This window comes from Macaca fascicularis, chromosome 2 (assembly GCF_037993035.2).
Source record: "Macaca fascicularis isolate 582-1 chromosome 2, T2T-MFA8v1.1".
Classification (NCBI taxonomy): domain Eukaryota; kingdom Metazoa; phylum Chordata; class Mammalia; order Primates; family Cercopithecidae; genus Macaca; species Macaca fascicularis.
The window spans coordinates 181,788,117-181,809,823 of NC_088376.1; the positions used below are offsets into that span (position 1 = coordinate 181,788,117).

The 21,707-nt window shown below is 39.2% G+C and overlaps 1 protein-coding gene across 1 annotated transcript in view; it reads left to right on the plus strand.

Moving 5' to 3' along the window:
* The window catches only part of IMPG2 (interphotoreceptor matrix proteoglycan 2), a 97,913-nt gene that overhangs the window by 65,598 nt on the left and 10,608 nt on the right, over positions 1–21,707 (plus strand). The window contains exons 10-14 of the mRNA XM_005548276.5: positions 1,033–1,277; positions 4,934–5,019; positions 12,653–12,956; positions 13,970–15,234; positions 15,861–16,080. Of these exons, the coding sequence (XP_005548333.2) occupies positions 1,033–1,277; positions 4,934–5,019; positions 12,653–12,956; positions 13,970–15,234; positions 15,861–16,080 (2,120 nt within the window). The remainder of the gene's footprint in view (positions 1–1,032; positions 1,278–4,933; positions 5,020–12,652; positions 12,957–13,969; positions 15,235–15,860; positions 16,081–21,707) is intronic.

Below are 21,707 nucleotides of genomic sequence, written 5' to 3' on the forward strand. Positions count from 1 at the left end.
TGATGTTATTTCTCCAAAAGACTAGTTAAGAAAATGTCAACACATCAACTCATACTTATTTATTTTCTGTCTTTCTGTCCTGTGTTCCAAGAAGTCTCCTCTTTGTTTGCTTGTGGAAAGGTTGATGGTGAAAAAGCCTAATTCCCAGACAAGTGCTGTTTGTTAGTACTTGTTGAAGTTTTACATAATTCACTAATAAGGGAGTTAGCTTTAAAAAGAGAGAGAGAGAGAGAGAGCTTGTTTCTAGAGTATCTGAAAAAGAGAAATTCATATAGTCAATTCGGAACAGATTACTAAGTTGCATACAAAATTGGTTAATGCCCTGGAGGGTAGTAAAATATAACTTTAGAGATTTTTTTCCTACTAGGCCAAGAAAAAAATTACTTCATAATAGTTTTTACAATTTAGTCTTAAACTTTATAGAACTGTAAATTGTCTGGGTTATCAAACCAAAGTATGTCTTCTGAAAGAATTGTCATATTAGAAAATACTCCAGCACAACATTTTAAAGGAAAATAATCATCAATTTGCTTTAGTACCAAGTTTTTCATAATATTCCTACCACAATAGATAACTATGTTTCAGTACATAATTCATCTAACAACAACAATGAAGTGATGTGAGAGGATTTTGCACTGTCAAGAGGAATTAGAAAGACTGTTTTTAAAAAGGCAGGGGGGGACATGCTAATAGGAAAAGAAGAAGTAGGTTGACAGTGAAGACGGAGGACTTGCCTTTGAAAGAGGAAAGAAGTGAGAACGTAGGGGAAGAAGATGCTCAGATCATTCTGTAGGGTTGCCTCTGTGGCCTCCTTACAATTCTTTTCCCTATTCTTAGAGCTATGACCCCTCATTCTCTGGGAAGGAGGAGAGGATGGCAAAAGATTGTCCAGGGTTTTCAGAGAAAAGTGATGGAATCCATGCTCTTTGAGACTCCCCCTCTGGGTCCAATATTTGTTTCTTCATGGGTTCAATGATCCTTTCTTTGTGCTTCCTTAGCTGAACCTAATCTGTTCTCTCTTTCCATCTATAGTGGCGTAGATGTTTACTATGCAGTTACCTTCAACGGTGAGGCCATTAGCAATACCACCTGGGACCTCATCAGCCTTCACTCCAACAAGGTGGAAAACCATGGCCTTGTGGAACTGGACGATAAACCCACTGTTGTTTATACAATCAGTAACTTCAGAGATTATATTGCTGAGACATTGCAGCAGAATTTTTTGCTGGGGAACTCTTCCTTGAATCCAGATCCTGATTCCCTGCAGCTTATCAATGGTGAGTTTATATCCATCATGAAGTCCTTGTATAGTTTCTTTTCCAGTACGCTCTGGTGTAAACTAATTTCCCAAAATATATAAGGTTCTTACCATTCTCTAGACTTTATGAGACAGGAGTCAACCTGATATGAATGGAGCTTTAGCCGTGCAGCTCTTTTGGATAGATTAATCAGGGGCTTTCTGGAATATTTTTAGACAAAAGGCCACAGAGTGTGGAAAGTGGCAGTTAGAAATAGTTTAGAGAAATAGGAGCAAAGTATAAGAAAAAGGAAAGTAGCACTTGGTAGTATGTACTGAAACAGGCTATAATGCTTCCCTGACAACTGAGACATGAACTCTCTGAGGTAAGTCAGCTAGTAAAGGCTTAAAAATCAGAGTGTAGAAAAAAAGGAAGAGCTCAAGAAAGGCAATGGGAGATCTAGGTCAAAGAAGAAGTGATAATGGGTGCCGTGCGGAATCCCGGATAATCCAATACTGACTTTAAATTCAGATCGCTGTGGAGATCCTGTTATGATCCATAATGAACAGGTGGATATGACAGATCGTGAAGAAGAGGGTGTTTAACCTGGATTTGGAGGCTACAGGGTGCCCAGTCAACCTTGGACTTAAAACTTGCTAAGATTCTGGCTACTAGTATGCAGCATCTTAACTCATCAGGGCCACGGTATCCTGCTAACTCACTTGCTACTTTGCATTTGCTTCTATTCTCCATGATTTCTTTACTCATTGGTAGTTTAGCTTTTAAAATGTTCAGTGGAATATGCATTACTGAAGTGACAGCATGGGAGAAATACCAGCTGCCGAGGAGGAGAATCTACAAGTGAGGCAATACTAATGATGCATTTTTACAGCCTCTGTAGCTGCCACACATTTTAAAGAGAAAAGAGCCTCTGTCCTGTCCTTTCAGGCAGCTACTACCTAGCCGTGTTCGTGTGTGTGTGTGCGTGTGTGTGTGTGTGCGTGCGTGTGTGTGTGTAACAAATGAACAAAAATAGACACTAGAGAAGCCAGAGAGGCTTGTTGGATTTACACAGGAAGATCAGAAAATTAATAATCAAAGAAAATAGTAGATTTAAAAGGCAAGGTAGGGAAGGAGAACTCTTAGAGAGACAAAGAAGAGTCTTGTCTTTCCAGGCAGTTGTGTGTGTGTGTGTGTGTGTGTGTGTGTGTGTGTGTGTGTATTTGTGTATATATGTGTGTGTATATATGTGTGTGTATATATGTGTGTGTGAAAGTGAGAAAGGGAAAGGGAGAGAAAAAATTTTTAATAAGATTTTACTGCATGTGATTTAATCTCTTTTTTCCCAAATAAGATTTTGTCTCTGCCTCTGTCTTTCTCTCTCTCTCTCTTTCTTTCTCTCTCTCTTTCTTTCTTTTCTTTTCTTCTCTTTTCTTTCTTTCTTTTTTCCAGACCAAAACTTTACATTGCTTTCAACTTATTTTGGCTGCTGGACTAACCTTTTTTTTTAATGTGACACTCTGCTGGGACAGGGTCACAAAGTGGTCTGGGCTTTATATGAATTACATAGGACTTTAAGATGGAGAAGCACTCTCTTCAGTGGAGGAGGGTGGTATAGGACCATTCATTCTGAAACATTAGGGAGCCTTTATATTTTGGAGTAAGTATCCTGCGCTCACTTCTTCATATACTCCTTTGTCATTGTTGAATCTCTGCTGGAATACTAGGGCTAGATAAAACAGTGAACAGATAAGAAGCTTGTTATAATCTGAAACTGCTGAAGTCCCTCTGGCAATGCTAATAGAGATTAGCTGGGGCTAACCATAGGGACGGCATATGGGCAGAAGATTCTAGGCATCAGGATATTGGGATCAGACAGAGAAAAGATATAGTTAGGAGATCATGACCTAAGTGGGTTAAGAACTGACATTGAGCAGAAGGTGCAAACACCAAGGTCAGTAACTGGAGTGGTAGGAGAATGGCATGAAGATTAAGGTCTACAATAAACAGAGGTTGCTTAGGAAACGACATCCACAAACAGTATTGCAAGGTCTTCCTTTTGTGTGGAGCCTGTGGGTGGAACTACTTTCATAAAGGTGTCCTGAAAAGAGGTAAACGACTTTCTTAGAATTTGTAAGCAAGTTCAACAAAAGCTTTACAATATCTAATACCAACTAATTCAAGTGCCTTAGGCTTTCATTAGATGTATATTTCAATTACTCAGAAGTTTGTCTCTAAAGTTTATTTCTATTGTCAGGCCAACTTCAGAGTTCTGAATGGTGGCAGCTTTCTATGTAACTTGATCATTATCTCAAAAGATATGATCCTCCTTGTATTAGTCCATTCTCACACTGCTGTAAAGAACCTGAGGCTGGGTAATTTATGAAGAAAAGAGGTTTAATTGACTTACAGTTCCACAGGCTGTACAGGAAGCATGGCCGGAAGGCCTCAGGAAACTTAAAATCATGGCAGAAGGTGAAGAGGTGAAGGGCAAGCAAGCACGTCTTGCCATGGTGGAGCAGAAGGGAGGCAGGGGAAGAGACAGAGAGAGAGAGAGAGAGAGGGAGAGAGAGAAGTGCCACACACTTTTAAACAACTAGATCTCATCAGGACTCACTCACTATCACGAGAACAGCAAAGAGGAAATCTGCCCCCATGATCCAATCACCTTCCACCAGGCCCCACTTCCAGCACTTGGGATCGCAACTCAACATGAGATTTGGGTGGGGACATAGAGGCAAACCATATCACTTCTTGATCTTGTGGAGCTTATTTTTCATAGAAGATAAGATAATTGTATACATAGTTTTTAAAAGTTTTGGAAAATACGTAAGCCAAATAGGGTTTTTGACCTTTGCTTGATTCCTGTTATGTCAGGCCAGTGAGAACAGGTGGATAAAGAGACTCTACTTCTATTTTTGGTTGCATACACCAGATCACTCTCCTGGCAATCCCTTCTTTTTAGCTTTTATTGATTTTCTCTCCCCTGTGGGCAAAATCAGCTGCTTCTTTGTCTGTGTCACCATACATTGTATATATGCCCCTTACATTGTTTTAGAATTTGTGTTTATTTCCCTGATATATGCAATGCTTCCAGAAGAGAAACTTGGCTTTATTAATGTTTATAGCCTCAACTTTGGTAAAGTCTGTGGTAACTAGCAAGGATTCATTAAATTTTTGTTGAATTAAATTATATAATCTACTCTCTATGTTGCTCTTTAATATCATTACAGTGATAAAGATTTTTGGTGTCCTAGCTCAGTTTTCAAAGGTACTTTCTTCCCAAAAGGCAATTATGTTTGCATACTTTTCTACCATTCTTAGCATAAACCAAATGAATTGAAATTTAGTACAAGTTTTTTACTTAAAAATTAATTTAAAAATAAGCGCTTCATAGGAATCTTGAACAGAATAAAAACTGACTTGAGAAAGGAAAGGAAGTAATAGAGGATGTCCTAAATGTAATAATGGGAAGAATCTTTATTTTATGTTAGATTCTTATAATTCAGGCAGATTGTGCTAATATAAATAAAATATCTGAATAAAGTAATAAATATTTTCTAAGTAAGTGTGTCCCGTATGTTCTGCTAAAATCTAAACTATGAAGAGGAAGAACTTGGCTTTCAGTTGTCCCTGCACCTCAAATACAGTACGGCCTCAACTAAAAATGTTCTCTAATGTTGTTCTTTCCTCAGTGAGAGGAGTTTTGCGTCACCAAACTGAAGATCTAGTTTGGAACACCCAAAGTTCAAGTCTTCAGGCAACGCCATCATCTATTCTGGTATGTTTTTATATTTTATGCTAGAACTAGGCCCTCAAGCTTCTCTTCTTTCTTCCCTCACCTGCTTACTTTGGCATTATACATTTCCCAAGCTGTTCTCATTTCAGTTATTCTCTTGCATCATCCCTAGACCATTACTCATAGGTGTCAGCTCATAGGTACCAAGTGTTGGTTCAGAAAATTTAAGCCTTCTGCAGTGGTGAAATAAAGTCTGCATTGCCAAACTCCACACAGGGTAGAAAACTTATTTATGGTTCCTACTTGTTCGGTGATAATTAAGCTATTAAGTGCCCGCTGAGTTGTTCTCTGAGAGTTACCCAGAAATAGATTTTATAGCCAAGATGATAAATTGATGTACTAGGTATAGAGCGTAGATTTTTGGTTTCAATGATTATAGTGAAAAAAAGGTTACACTGTGAAGCACATAGAACAGTGTGTGTACGGAAGGGAGAGAAAGAAGCATATCTGCTAGCTGACGGATGACAGGGACTCTAAATCAGGCCTCCTTGTAACCTGGACTGAAAACTCCCGCTTGCATAGAAACAGCATGGGACGAACTTTCCTTTTTGTTCTTACCACCCAGCTGCATTAGGAATTCCTCTTCCCCTTAAACCTCCACTTGCCACTTCACTTGTAGGGAGTTATGCAGTAGGAAAGAAACAGCATAGTTTAAACAACAATGATAACATCTACAACCACAAACCACTACAGAATTACCTGTCTACAATGAATACAGGAATCTTTTGTTATCACATAGAAACAGTAAGGGGACTCCCTTCTCATCGACATTCCTTGCTTTTCTTCCCTCTGAAAATTTATTTTCTGTCTCATATCAGCTATTTGAATTACTTGTTTCTCGACTTTAATGGAGCGATGGAAATTCAGAAAGCCTGCCCTTAATTCATGTAACCATTAATCTCTGCAGCCATTTCTTCTACTAGGTTACAGAGTAACTCATTATTACCATGTAGAATTACTAAAAACAATCTTTTCACTGAGTTACATATTGGACAAAATAGATTAGAAGAGATTTACAGAGAGTACATTCATTTGGTGTGTATTTATTCCTTCACTTATTCATTCATTTAAGTATGTTTGTTTTGTGCTTTCTATGTGCCAAGCGCTTGTGAAACTAAGACAAATAAGGTGTGGCTCTGCCTACAAAAATTTCTAGTCTGGTGGTAGTAGACAGATTTCTAAACAAGGTGATGCAGACATTGTCCTAGAGGTCGATCCAGGGTACAGGGAGCGATGACAGCACCACGACTCTCCCGCTTTTAATCACATTCTCTAACCACAGGAGAAGCTTTGTGATGATATTTTAGAATTATATTGTGAAGATGAGAATTTCTATATAAGCCAGAGCATGTAAACTGGAGACTAGCTGGATCCAACTATAGACGTGCAGCTTGGGACCAAATTAAAAAAAAATAAGTCAATATTTTAAAACTAGGAGATTTTTACATAAAAATGCAGATTTCTGGCTTCTTTTGAATACCAGGAAGATCTGCTACTGTTAAGTTCATATTCCCTTGTGGCAGAAAGTGGCTGGAGCTCGGCTGTGGCTGCCCCTTAATGATAGCAAGCACCAGTAGGCTCACTTGTTCATTTATGTTGCAGTGCTTTCATTTGCATTTATGCCAACTCATTACTTTTTTGAATAGTGATTACTGTAGGGCATTCATTAACAATTTAAGGAAACATTAGAATGTTAATGGGAGATGATAAGACATGAAAACAAGGAATGATTAATTAGAAATGTCTAGTTATTACTTTCTTTTTAATTTATTCCTTCCCTCCCTTTCTTCACACCCTTGCCAACTGTTAGCAAGATTTTACTCTACCATAGAAGTGAGGTGGGTTCCCCCGCTAGATTTTATTTTAAAAAATTATTTTATATACAGTGCTGAAATAATTATATTACTAATCATTTTATTGTTTTTATTATTAGTAATAAAGGCTTTATTCAAAGAGTAAAAAAAAATGTTATTTTAGAGCTAGGAATGTTGGGAAATGGAATTTGACACCTTTCTGGCACCCTGACTTGGAAAATCACTTGTACAGTGTGCTTTCTTTAGGACTAACAAGCTTTTCAATTGGCAGTAGCAGAAATGAAACTGGCCAATATAATACAGTTGTCAATATACTACACTGAACTGAAAGAAAGCATAAGTTAAATTTGTTACTATGGAAACATCTATGGATAGAAAAATTAATGAAGGGCTATTCCTGGCATGTATGTGTTAACTTTTCAAAATGTATAAGAAAGCTTCATTGCCATGCCAGTTTTTAGGGAATACTTATTTGGAAGGGATGGTCTTTCTTCTTTATTTGAAAAGTCAAGTTGTTTACTTTCACATTTTATGTTGTCTGTGACTTGACTTTTGAAAAGATTTTATATATTGTTTCACTTTTAATTTTTTATGAAGTGAAAAGGCATTTTGTTTACAGATACCCTGAAACGGTATATTACTGCTTGAGGATTTCTTTTTCGTTGAGGATTCAGCTGCTTTCCTAAGGTGTGTCAGGTTATGCGCGCCATCTGATAAAACTCAATTTCTTAAGCATGGCTTGAAGGGCTTAAGCTATCTCACTTGAGTTTTTTTGTAAAGTACATTTGGAATTTGCAAGAATATATGAGTAACTTTAACACATATCTGGAAGTAGTTTTATATAATTAAAAGGAATAAAGTTAATTCCCTCTTATGGAATGATCATCATCATTGTAACTACTTTATTGAAGAACAGAACTTGGTATTGAGCAAATGGCCTTCTTTTCCCTGACTACAAATGTAATTTTCAGTCCTAGAAAAATAAAGGGGAAGGCTAGAAACTTTTTTTCTATGTAAACAGCCTCCATATCCCATAGAGCAGATAAATATTAGGAGATGGCTGCCCACACTCCCTCCATCTGTGTTGACCTGGGTTGTATAAACCTGTGGAATATGTTAACCCAGATGAGCACATGGACTGCCAAGTCTGTTTGCTCTAGTTTCTCCTCTGAGAATCCTTTTACCACTTGGGAATATACACTTGTAGAGACCTCTGGATGAATAGCTGTTAGTGGGAAAAGCACTGGCACTGAGAAATCTAGAGACTTGGCTGCTTCCAGTCTGTTTTTTTTTTCTCTTTTTTTGTGTGTCCTTGAGCATTTCACTTCTATGATCCTCAGTTCCCTCTCTTTAATAGGCATGGTTATACTACATGTGTTCTTGAGTCCTTCTAAGTGTAAAATGTGATAATTTTGTTATGTTCACATACATGTGCATGCTCAGCCCCTCTTCCCAACATAAGATTTTTACAAGCCAAAGGATGGCCTCATAAAGCACACGAGCCTTTGGCAAGACAAGAGCTGGTGTTTTTACTTAACTTTTTTGCCTTTCACTTTCTGGACTTTAATTTGTTGTCTTCCATTTCTCTGGAAATAAACTCTTGCTCTATCTCTGTTCGTGAGGACTCAGAATAACTTAGACCCTCTAGGCAGAAATATGAACCAGCTTTATTCTCTTTGGTGGTAAGTTATGTAGGAGCACTCTGCACACAGGTCAGCAATTGTAAGCCACCTCTACTGAATAGAGTAATGTAAGGTTAACTCTACTCCTGGTAATTGCATGGTGTTTTCTGAGATAGTGTATTGCTCTGTCACCCCGGCTGGAGTGCAGTGGTGTGATCATAGCTCACTGAAGCCTCAAACTCCTTGGGTTCAAGTGATCCTCCTGCTTCAGCCTCCAGAGTACTATAGGAATGTAATATAGGAGTGCACCAAGGCACCCAGTTATTTTTTAATGTTTTTTGTAGAGACAGAGTTTTACTCTGTTGCCCAGACTTGCATGCTCTTAAAGTTTACTAGAAAAATGCCAGAAGTCATCTCTCCAATTAGATCTTCTTTTTCTTTTTTTTGTCCTGAATCATGAAACATGTCTTCTTATCCTCAGGTGCACTTCTGTTAGGAGATTCCCCAAGAGGGAATTTTGTGTCCTGAGATCTTTCTCTTTCTCTATAGGTTGTTTTGCAATTGTATCTAGTCATTTGATGATGGCCTCTGGCTTCCTCTTTCTTTACAGATGTTTTGCTTTTTCTTTCATACATTTCACTTCAACAGATTCAGGAGATTTGGTTATTAGACTCCAGTCTAATTCCTAGATATATCTTGCTTCTGTTTCTTTTCTTTTTTTTTTTTTTAGCCAAAGCTACATTGCCAAAAATGTTGGCTAACATTGCATCATATACTTTTTATCACTCTCCTTTTTCCTTTCCAGATTTTTATTTTCTGGCTAAATTTATATTTAGCCAGAATGATATCATTTTTGGTTCATGTTGTTGTTTTAAGTGATTCTCATTCCTTATTTGCTGGGCATTTATATTTCATTTTGGATTGTCTAACACTTTTTGACAGAAATGACTTAAACTTTAATGGATTTTTAAATGAAGTATATTATAAAACGATGGCACCTTTGCATAATATCACTCATCCAGGGTCTCAGCAGTAACAGAATCATCTAGAAGAATCTACTAATGGAGATGTGGATAGGCTTAAGGGAGCATAAAAAGAATGTTGAGGTATGCAGAGACTAACAACAGTGGGAAGCAATTACCACTACCATCCACTGGATTACAGAGGAAGGGGAGGAAATGCTGTTACCAGAGCCCATGGACAGCTGGAGCTGTAATTGTGGAGGGAGAAGCACAACTATGCTAGACACATAGTATTGAGGCTTGGAGGAAGCAGGGAAGACATACCTTGACCTCTCTTCCCCCTGTCCTTTGATCTGCTTATGCTTCCCGTTGGCCAAACTGAAACAGAAAACAAATGCAAGGCAGCATTTGCAAGGGTGGTGCAGATCACAGGGTCAGCCTCCTAGGGCAGAGGGCAGGAAGAGAAGGATCTGAAGTGGTGGTGACAAATACAGAAGAATCAGCATGGTGACCCACTTAAAATAGGAACCAATGAAAACACATGGACAAGGCAGGAAGTGATGTTGTAACTGAGTTCCACAAAAGAAAATTAGATTGTTTGACAGAGTGCTTTTAGTTTAAAGATGGTAGATGAAACTGTGGGTAACTCTCTATAGAACCAATGACCTTCTGTTATTACCATCTTTCCTGTGCATTTGTCACTAGGGGAAGGGACAAAGTAGGACACGCCTGGTGGTTTCTTGCCTCATGGTCCCCCATCTGTGACTGTGAGAGTGTATAGTTCAAAGCCTTCTCACACAGCTCTTTGACAGAGAGACAAGGGGCACTGTGAAGACAAAGCATAAAAGACTAATTAGGCCTTGTGTAATAGTCTGTTTTCACACTGCTGATAAAGACATACCTGAGACTGGGCAATTTACAAAAGAAAGAGGTTTAATGGACTTACAGCTCCACGTGGCTCAGGAGGCCTCACAATTACGGCAGAAGGTGAAAGGCGCATGTCACATGGTGGTAGACAAGAGCCGAGAGCTTGTGCAGGGAAAATCCCCTTTATAAAACCATCATATCTCATGAGACTTATTCACTATCACGAGAACAGCATGGGAAAGACCTGCCCCCATGATTCAATCACCTCCCACCAGGTCCCTCCCACAACATGTGGAAATTCGAGATTTGGGTGGGGACACAGTCAAACCATATCACCTTGTTTTGGGTTAGCTGTCTTCATAGGCCAGTATGTTCTGTTTTATTTCATGGCCATAGACTGAACTCTAGTTAGCCACCCTAAAACTGTGTGCTTTGTTCAAAAAGCATATTAGGGTTGAGACTGTCAGTGCAAATTTACTATTGCTGATAGGAGTCTCCTGGAGTGGGGGGAGGAGGTTAGATTCAGCATTTCTTATTCGTAGTTTTCATTTTGTTCATAGGTATAACATGAATTCTAGTCTTTTGATAGACTTATAAATATGGGAAATTTCTTAAAGGTTCCAGTTGATAAGAAATAAAATCATTTAGCAACTGAAGAAGTATATTAGAAACACAGGCTGGAATATTATGCCCAGAACATGATCCAGCCATTTCCTCTACTAGAGAACTTTTACAAGTACCCATGTCTAGGTTCTCCTCCCAGACCAATTAAGTTAACATTTCTGAGTGTCAGCCCTGGGAATTGGTGTTTTTCAAAAGCTTCCATGTGATTCAAATACCTTTTTATTTATTTTTTTTGAGACGGAGTTTTGCTCTCATTGTCTAGGCTGGAGTGCAATGGTGCAATCTTGGCTCACCGCAACCTCTGCCTCCCAGGTTCAAGTGATTCTCCTGCCTCAGCCTCACAAGTAGCTGGGATTACAGGCATGTGCCACCACACCCAGCTAATTTTGTATTTTTAGCAGACATGGGGTTTCTCCATGTTGGTCATGGCTGACCTCGAACTCCTAACCTCAGGTGATCCACCTGCCTTGGCCTCCCAAAGTGCTGGGATTAAAGGCGTGAGCCACCACACCCGACCTCAAATACCTTCTTAGGACTGAAAAGGATTGTTCTTTTCTCTTTTCCTTTTTCAGTTTTCATATATCCAGGATATATTTTATGAGTTTTTTCCATGTGGATTGTACTTCTCTATCTTTGTTATTCAGAATCCAGAATAAATTATATAAACTCCAGCCAAATACCGTGGCCATTTTACCTCTTAGCAGTATTGTTAAACTTTTTTTTTTTTTTGAGACGACGTCTTGCTCTATAGCCCAGGCTGTAGTGCAGTGGGTTGATCAAAGCTCACGGTAGTCTTGAATTCCCAGGATCAAGTGATCCTCCTCCCTCAGCCTCCCAAGTAGCTAGAACTCCAGGTGTGTGCCACCATGCCTGGCTAAGCTAATTTTTTGTTGTTGTTGAGATGGGGTCTTGTTATATTACCCGGACTGGACTCCTAGCCTCAAGCGATCCTCCTGGTTCAGCTTCCCAAAGTGCTGGGATTATAGACGTGAGCCACTGTGGCTGGCTGATTATTGTACATTTACATAGACAGTTCTTCATAAAATTAAATAATTAACATGTTCAAGGTTTGTGTTTCTGTATACTTCTCCATTTCTGAACTACATTTTAAGATAAGATTAGTAGTACATTAGTAAAACATCACTAGAAAGAGGAAATTGTTTATGTTTCATAAGTGTGATACCATTTTACAGGAGTGGCTATTCATTTGAGGTAACCAGACTACATTTTGTTGTGGTGACATTTCTGACCAAACTAGAGGGCCTTCATTAACTAATTATCTTTTCAGAACGATGAATAAAATTGCCAGTTGTTCTTTCCTGCTGTGGGCAATGGACTTAGATCTTTGCCAACAAGTTACAGATAACAGTAACTTCTATGTATTTAAAGTCATTTAAGCTAAAAACACAGAGGAAAATGAACCATCTAAAGAAAAAAAAAACATGTTCTCTCATAAATTCATTTTGTTTGAGGGCTTTAAAATATGTTACCTCATCTGTCCTTCCTTTTCAGGTGAGAGGTGATATAGTTTTTCTCTAGATATTGGAATTTGACTATAAATCTGTTTGATTCTGGAGCCCATGTCTCCCCCTACTCCCAATACTATTAATACACTGCCTCCTTGTCCCTAGAAAATCTGGGAATATAGACAGATAGGTGGTATTTAAAATCACTTTTTATATGTTTCTTTTATCTATGATATGATTTAGCCTTTTTTTCCCCCCAGGATAATACCTTTCAAGCTGCATGGCCCTCAGCAGATGAATCCACCACCAGCAGTATTCCACCACTTGATTTCAGCTCTGGTCCTCCCTCAGCCACTGGCAGGGAACTCTGGTCAGAAAGTCCTTTGGGTGATTTAGTGTCTACACACAAATTAGCCTTTCCCTCGAAGATGGGCCTCAGTTCTTCCCCAGAGGTTTTAGAGGTTAGCAGCTTGACTCTTCATTCTGTCACCCCGGCAGTGCTTCAGACTGGCTTGCCTGTGGCTTCTGAGGAAAGGACTTCTGGATCTCACTTGGTAGAAGATGGTGAGAAACTTTAATCGCTTTTCATACTTCTTCTTGTATCTGATGACAGGGTTTTTAGAGAGAGGAAGAGACTATGGCTATGAAAAAAACATAGTAGTATTCATTAGGGGTAAAATGTCTTGGTAAAATTGTTTGTGAGAGGAAACAATCAAATTTAATTTGTTGGAATGGAGAGTCCAAATAGGTAAATAATAAGAAATAAACTTGGGGAACTGGGGTGGGGATCAATTAACGGATATTTTGAAGGTCATATCGAAGGGTATATAGTTTAGTTAAATGACTGCTACTACTATTAAATAACCACTTTACTTAAATATTGGAGTAATAAATAGTATCAAAGAAGATTATTCAACTGGGTTATAATACAATTAGTTGTGGGGGCCAAGTCTAAAGATTCTTGCTTGTAGTAGTATTGTGAAGGGAAGAAACTAAATCATGGCAGCCACAGCAGAGATAAAGAAGTGAAAATGAAATAGATGATCTAGATGTTGTGGAGGAGAGGAAAAATAAATGTGACTTAGAAATGGAGTTTACATGTGAAAAGAGGAAGATGAGCAAATATATAAATAATGAATTCAGGATTGTGAATATTGGGTGAATCTGAAGGATAATAGACAATAAACATAACAGGGAAAATGAGAATTCAAAGAGAAGCACAATGTTCAGGGAATTTTCCTCCTAAATGACTGCTGGATTTTTTCAAATCAAAATTACTACTAGCAGTTCTTTATTTTCATGGAATTAAAAAAAACAAGCGTTTGAAGATTATTTCAATAGTCAAGGTCTTGTTATCCTCGAGAAGGAGATAATATTCATGAGTGACTGTCCCATATTACAAACATGTTATCAGATCTTCCTTTTGTTTGCTAGATATAGAAAAACAAAAGTCAACAATTGCCCCTGTTAACTTCACAGGGAAAAAATAGGAAACTAATTTTATTAGAAGAACTAGAAGAACTAGGAATATATTTTGGCAACTCTGTAGATTAATTAATGGAAAACTTTATTTTTAGGATTAGCCAATGTTGAAGAGTCAGAAGATTTTCTTTCTATTGATTCATTGCCTTCAAGTTCATTCACTCAACCTGTGCCAAAAGAAACAATACCATCCATGGAAGACTCTGATGTGTCCTTAACATCTTCACCGTATCTGACCTCTTCTATACCTTTTGGCTTGGACTCCTTGACCTCCAAAGTCAAAGATCAATTAAAAGTGAGCCCTTTCCTGCCAGATGCATCCATGGAAAAAGAGTTAATACTTGACAGTGGTTTAGGTTCAGGATCAGGGCAAAAAGTAGATCTGATTACTTGGCCATGGAGTGAGACTTCATCAGAGAAGAGCACTGAACCGCTGTCCAAGCCATGGCTTGAAGATGATGATTCACTTTTGCCAGCTGAGATTGAAGACGAGAAGCTAGTTTTAGTTGACAAAATGGATTCCACAGACCAAATTAGTAAGCACTCAAAATATGAACATGATGATAGATCCACACACTTCCCAGAGGAAGAGCCTCTTAGTGGGCCTGCTGTGCCCATCTTCGCAGATACTGCAACTGAATCTGCATCTCTAACCCTCCCCAAGCACATATCAGAAGTACCTGGTGTTGATGATTACTCAGTTACCAAAGCACCTCTTATACTGACATCTGTAGCAATCTCTGCCTCTACTGAAATATCAGATCAGGCAGATGCCATCCTAAGGGAGGATACGGAACAAACTACCGAGTCATCCAACTATGAATGGTTTGACAGCGAGGTTTCAATGGTAAAGCCAGATATGCAACCTTTGTGGACTATATTGCCAGAATCAGAGAGAGTTTCGACAAGAACTTCTTCCCTAGAGAAATTGTCCAGAGACACATTGGCAAGTACACCACAGAGTACTGACAGACTCTGGTTGAAAGCTTCTGTGACACAGTCTACCAAATTGCCTCCAACCACAATCTCCACCCTGCTAGAGGATGAAGTAATTATGGGTGTACAGGATATTTCATTAGAACTGGACCGGATAGGCACAGATTACTATCAGCCTGAGCTAGTCCAAGAGCAAAATGGCAAGGTTGGTAGTTATGTGGAAATGTCTACAAGTGTTCACTCCACAGAGATGGTTAGTGTGGCTTGGCCCACAGAAGGAGGAGATGACTTGAGTTATACCCAGACTTCAGGAGCTTTGGTGGTTTTCTTCAGCCTCCGAGTGACTAACATGATGTTTTCAGAAGATCTGTTTAATAAGAACTCTTTGGAGTATAAAGCCCTGGAGCAAAGATTCTTAGAATTGGTAAGCACAAAAAGTGAAACATGGGCGCTAATGAATAATCGTGTATGACCCACTCCTCCTCCCCTCTAGCACACAAAGTCTGAGCCAGGGAAAGTGTGATCTGCTGTGAACATTCGTTTCCTATCATTCACAAATAGTATCATGGCCTAGGGTTGGAAAGAAAACAGTAAGACATGTAAGAAATGGAAAACACAAAAGTGGCATGAGAATGATGTGATAATTTACAAGGAAGATTGTTTTCATGAATTATGGGACTACAATAAGTTTGACATTTCTTTTCACATTTTATTGTGAAGCTAATGTTTTGTGGGTACCTATGTCGCCTTCACTGTTGGGATCCTTCAGTGAAACAGAGAATAAACTCTCTGAGTGTCTAAAACTATGTATGAATTCCATGGGATTCCTAAATATCACTATGAAAATCGCATAGCATTTCTAGTTTATACTGTCAAATCATTCCTAATTTATACTTTTGTTAATTAACAGTTTAAATGTAGATAAAATACAATTAGGAAAAGTGAGGCAGGGTCTTACCTGTGTTTTTGTTTTGTTTTGTTTTGTTTGGGTATGTATTGAACAAAATGTGAAACGCCGTCAATAAACTTACCACTTTTTGTGTGTTGTAGCTGGTTCCTTATCTCCAGTCAAATCTCACGGGATTCCAGAACTTAGAAATCCTCAACTTCAGAAATGGCAGCATTGTGGTGAACAGCCGAATGAAGTTTGCCAATTCTGTCCCTCCTAATGTCAACACTGCGGTGTACATGATTCTGGAAGATTTTTGTACCGCTGCCTACAATACCATGAACTTGGCTATTGATAAATACTCTCTTGATGTGGAATCAGGTATGATATTGCCTAGCATGGTGGTTTCTTAGTAGAATCCCGTGATTATTCTTGTGTGTTTTCTTCCTCATTGCGTTAAGGTGAATCCAATACTCGTAGGAAAAAAGAGTACTATGTCAGACAAATCTTCCACATCTTGATAACTAGTAAAATATTTCTCCCAAGAGCATCAACACCACTCCCTTTTCAAAACATCTTCCAAACATTTTACTTTACTATTCCACCTCCATTCCCTTTTCTACCCACTGCATCTGGCTTTTGTTTTTATTTACCTACTGGATCTGTTCTTGCTATGCCTTCGTGTTGTCACCTGCAAGGTTTGATCCTTCTTCCCTTTAAGCTTTTGCATCCATTTCCATTGTCTTAAGCCTTATATAAATGTCAATAACTCTCCACATTTTTTTACGCAGATCAAACATCTCTCATAACCTCCAGAATCAATATCTACTTACTTGACAGTCTCCACTTGGATGTATTCTGTGTATATCAAATTTAAGATAGCTGTGAGTGAGTTCTTCTTTTCCATATCTCACCACTCTCCAGCTATATCTACTCTTTCTCTCAGCTTCTCTATCTCTCTCCATAAATGTAAGCTTTATCTACTCAGCTACTTAAATTGGAAACCTGAAAAAATTTCTTTTCTTTTCTTTTCTTTTCTTTGAGGTGGCGTTTCACTCTTGTTGCCCAGGCTGGAGTGCAATGGCATGACCTCGGCTCATTGCAACCTCTGCCTCCTGAGCTCAAGCAATTCTCCTGCCTCAGCCTCCCGAGTAGCTTGGATTACAGGCGCCTGCCACCACGCCTGGCTCATTTCTTGTATTTTTAGTAGAGACAGGGTTTCTCCATGTTGGCTAGGTTGGTCTTGAAATCCTGACCTCAGGTGATCCACCCGCCTCGGCCTCCCAAAGTGCTGGGATTACAGGTGTGAGCCACCGCACCTGGCCAGAGAAGTCATCCTTGATACCTCAGTTCCTAACACCTGGAACTTTTAGTCACTCACCAAACTTATATTGATTCTGAATTCTAAGAATATCTCAAATTCATGCTCTTTTCTCTATCTCCATTGCTACGACTCCATCCAAATCACCAAGATCTCTCCTTTGGACCAGTTTCCCCACATCCTCTCATGCTCCTCCTCCTATCCATCCTCCATAAGGCAGACATGGTACTCTTGAAGGGCTGTCTGGTTCAGTAGCCACAAGGCCTTGTCCCCATTTTCTTCCCCGATATCCAATGTAACTAACCTCTGCTCAACATGTTCTAGTCAAACCAGCTTGTTTTTTGTTACTCAGATACAAAACTTTCTTCTTGCCTTAAAGCCTTTGCACACACTGTCCACTTTTGCCTTCTTACTGACTCCTGCTCACCCATGTGCCTCAGTTCAAATGTCACTTCCTCAGGACTTTTTTCATTGACTTACCTGTGGTCTAGACTGAGTCTTTCCTGTCAGTTTTTATATTAATAGTACAATGTTCTTTCCTCTAGAGAGTTATCATCATTGTAACAATGTTAATTGATGTGCATAGTTGCTTAATGGCTATTTTTTCCAGATGAGCTTTTTACAAGAACTGAGAATGTGTTTGTTTTATTAACTACATTTTAGCCAGAACTTAGCATAGTGTCTTGAACACAGAAGGTACTCAAAAATACTGTGAATAAATGAAATGAATCATTGCTTTTATTTTGAAGCCTTGGATGCAGAGAACACTGTTGAAATGTGAACTTTTGTTCTTCCTTCCCTTCTACATACCAGAGGGCAGAGGTTTTGAGGAGTAAGACGGAATGTCTGGTTTTGTATTTCTCCAGTGCCTTTTAATCTCAAACTGGTTTGAAAGTCAGCCCTATTCTTTAGGAACGAAGTGAACTTAAGAATCATTACTCGTTGAAAGTGAAGAAAATGGTTTCATGAATCCTTCATATGCAAATCTCTTGCCAATTGAGTTCTCTAAGGCCATTTGCACATTCTTTGTCATGTGATATAGTGGAAGAGGCAATTAATTATAATTTGTAAGGAATGATTTCTTGCTTCTGCTTTACCATTTATTATTTGTGTGACCCAAGATGGGCTTCCCTGACCCCTAGTTCCTCATATATTAAATGGGGGTAATATTGCCTGGCCTCTGTATTTTATGAGACTATTTTAAGCATTAAACAAGTAGTATATATAAAGCATTTGACTAACTACACAAATGCGAACAGTTATGATTTATAAAACTTTTGCAAAAGTCAATCTACTTCTTTTTAAACAGAATTACAGGCCTGGTGCTGTGGCTCACACTCATAATCCCAATACTTTAGGAGGCTGAGGCAGAGGGATTGCTTGAGGCCATGAGTTTGAGACTAGCCTAAGCAACATAGTGAGTCTCCATCTCCACAAAAAAACTTAAAAATTAGCTGGGCATTGTGGCATGTGCCTGTAGTTCCACCTACTTGGGAGACTGAGGTGGGAAGATTGCTGGAGCCTAGGAGGTTGAGATTACAATGAACTGTGATCACACAACTACACTCTAGCCTGGGCAACATAGTGAGAACCTGTCTCTAAAAAAAATAAAAAATAAAGAGAATTACAATAAATACATTTAATTCAGTTTTTTTTTTTTATCATTATTATACTTTAAGTTCTGGGATGCATGTATAGAACATGCAGATTTGTTACATAGGTATACACGTGCCATGGTGGTTTGCTGCACCTATCAACCTGTCATCTACATTAGGTACATCTCCTAATGCTATCCCTTACCTAGCACCCCACCCCTGACAGGCCCCTGTGTGTGATATTTCCCTCCCTGTGTCCATATGTTATCATTGTTCAACTCCCAGTTCTGAGTAAGAACATGCAATATTTGGTTTTCTATATCTGCGTTAGTTTGCTGAGAATAATGGTTTCCAGCTTCATCCATGTCCCTGCAAAGGACATGAACTCATCCATTTTTATGGCTGCATAGTACTCCATGGTGTATATGTGCCACATTTTCTTTATGCAGTCTATCATTAATGGGCATTTGGGTTGGTTCCAAGTCTTTGCTATTGTGAATAGTGCCACAATAAACGTACGTGTGCATGTGTCTTTATAGTAGAATGATTTATAATCCTTTGGGTATATACCCAGCAATGGGATCACTGGGTCAAATGGTATTTCTACTTCTAGATCCTTGAGGAATCGCCACACTGTCTTCTACAATGGTTGAAATAACTTACACTCCCAACAAAAGTGGGAGTGTAAAAGCATTCCTATTTCTCTACATCCTCTCCAGCATCTGTTGTTTCCTGACTTTTTAATGATCGACATCCTACCTGGCATGAGGTGGTATCTCATTGTGGTTTTGATTTGCATTTCTCTAATGACCAGTGATGATGAGCTTTTTTTCATATGTTTGTCGGCTGCATGAATGTCTTCTTTTGAGAAGTGTCTGTTCATATCCTTTGCCCACTTTTTGATGGGGTTGTTTGTGTTTTTCTTGTACATTTGTTTAAGTTCCTTGTAGATTCTGGATATTAGCCCTTTGTCAGATGGATAGATTGCAAAAATGTTTTCCCATTCTGTAGATTGCCTGTTCACTCTGATGATAGTTTCTTTTGCTGTGCAGAAGCTCTTTAGTTTAATTATATCCCATTTGTCAATTTCAGCTTTTGTTGCCATTGCTTTTGGTGTTTGGTGTTTGCTTGGTAAATATTCCTCCATCCCTTTATTTTGAGCCTATGTGTGTCTTTGCACGTGAGATGGGTCTTGTCTCTTTATCCATTTTGCCACTCTGTGTCTTTTAATTGGGGCATTTAGCCTGTTTACATTTAAGGTAAATATTGTTATGTATGAATTTCATCCTGTCAGTATGATGCTAGCTGGTTATTTTGCCCGTTAGCAAATGCAGTTTCTTCATAGTGTCGATGTTCTTTACAATATGGTATGTTTTGCAGTGGCTGGTACCAGTTTTTCCTTTCCATATTTAGTGCTTCCTTCAGGAGCTCTTGTAAGGCGGGCCTGATGGTAATAAAATCTGTCAGCATTTGCTCCTCTGTAAAGGATTTCATTTCTCCTTTGCGTATGAAGTTTAGTTTGGCTGGATACGAAATTCTGGGTTGAAAATTCTTTTCTTTAAGAATGTTGAATATTGGCCCCCACTCTCTTCTGGCTTGTAGGGTTTCTGCAGAGAGATCCGCTGTTAGTCTGATGGGTTTCCCTTTGTGAGTAACCCGACCTTTCTCTCTGACTGCCCTTAACATTTTTTCCTACATTTCAATGTTGGTGAATCTGACAATTATGTGTCTTGGGATTACTCTTCTCGAGGAGTATCTTTGCGGTATTCTCTGTATTTCCTGAATTTAATGTTGGCCTGTCTTGCTAGGTTGGGGAAGCTCTCCTGGATAATATCCTGAAGAGTGTTTTCTAACTTGGTTCCATTCTCCCCGTCACTTTCAGGTACACCAATCAAATGTAGGTTTGGTCTTTTCACATAGTCCCATATTTCTCGGAGCCTTTGTTTTTCCTTTTCATTGTTTTTTCTCTAACCTTGTCTTCATGCTTTATCTCATGAAGTTGATCTTCAATCTCTGATATCCTTTCTTCTGCTTGATTGATTCCACTGTTGATACTTGTGTATGCCTCACAAAGTTCTCATGCTGTGTTTTTCAGCTCCATCAGGTCATTTATGTTCTTCTCTACACTGGTTATTCTAGTTAGCAATTCCTCTAACCTTTTTTCAAGGTTCTTAGCTTCCTTGCATTGGGTTAGAACATGCTTCTTTAGCTTGCAGCAGTTTGTTATTACCCACCTTCTGAAGCCTACTTCTGTCACTTCATTAGACTCATTCTCCGTCCAGTTTTGTTCCCTTGCTGGCAAGGAGTTGTGATCCTTTACGGGAGAAGAAGCATTCTGGTTTTTGGAATTTTCAGCCTTTTCATGCTAGTTTTTCCTCATCTTTGTGGATTTATCTTCTTTTGGTCTTTGACATTGGTGACCTTCACATGGAGTTTCTGTGTCTGGACGTCCTTTTTGTTGATGTTGGTGCTATTCCTTTCTGTTTGTTAGTTTTCCTTCTAACAGTCAGGTTCCTCTGCGGCAGGTCTGCTGGAGCTTGCTGGAGGTCCACTCCAGACTGTTTGCCTGGGTATCACCAACGGAGGCTGCAGAACAGCAAAGATTGCTGCCTGTTCCTTCCTCTGGAAGATTTGTCCCAGAGGGGTACCCGCAAGATGCCAGCCAGAGCTCTCCTGTATGAGGTGTTTGTCAATTCCTGCTGGGAGGTGTCTCCCAGTCAGGAGACATGGGGGTCAGACACCCACTTGAGGAGGCATTTGTCCCTTAGCAGAGCTTGAGTGCTGTGCTGGGAGATTGGTTGCTCTCTTCAGAGTTGGCAGGCAGGAACGTTTAAGTCTGCTGAAACTGCACTACAGCCGCCCCCTCCCCCAGGTGCTCTGTCCCAGGGAAAGGGGAGTTTTATCTGTAAGCCCCTGACTGGGGCTGCTGCTTTTGTTTCAGAGATGCCCTGTCCATAGAGGAGAAATTTATAGAGACAATCTGGCTACAGAGGCTTTGCTGATCTGTGGTGGGCTCTGCCCAGTTGTAACTTCCGGGCGGCTTTGTTTACACTGTGAGGGAAAAACCACCCACTCAGGCCTCAGTAATGGTG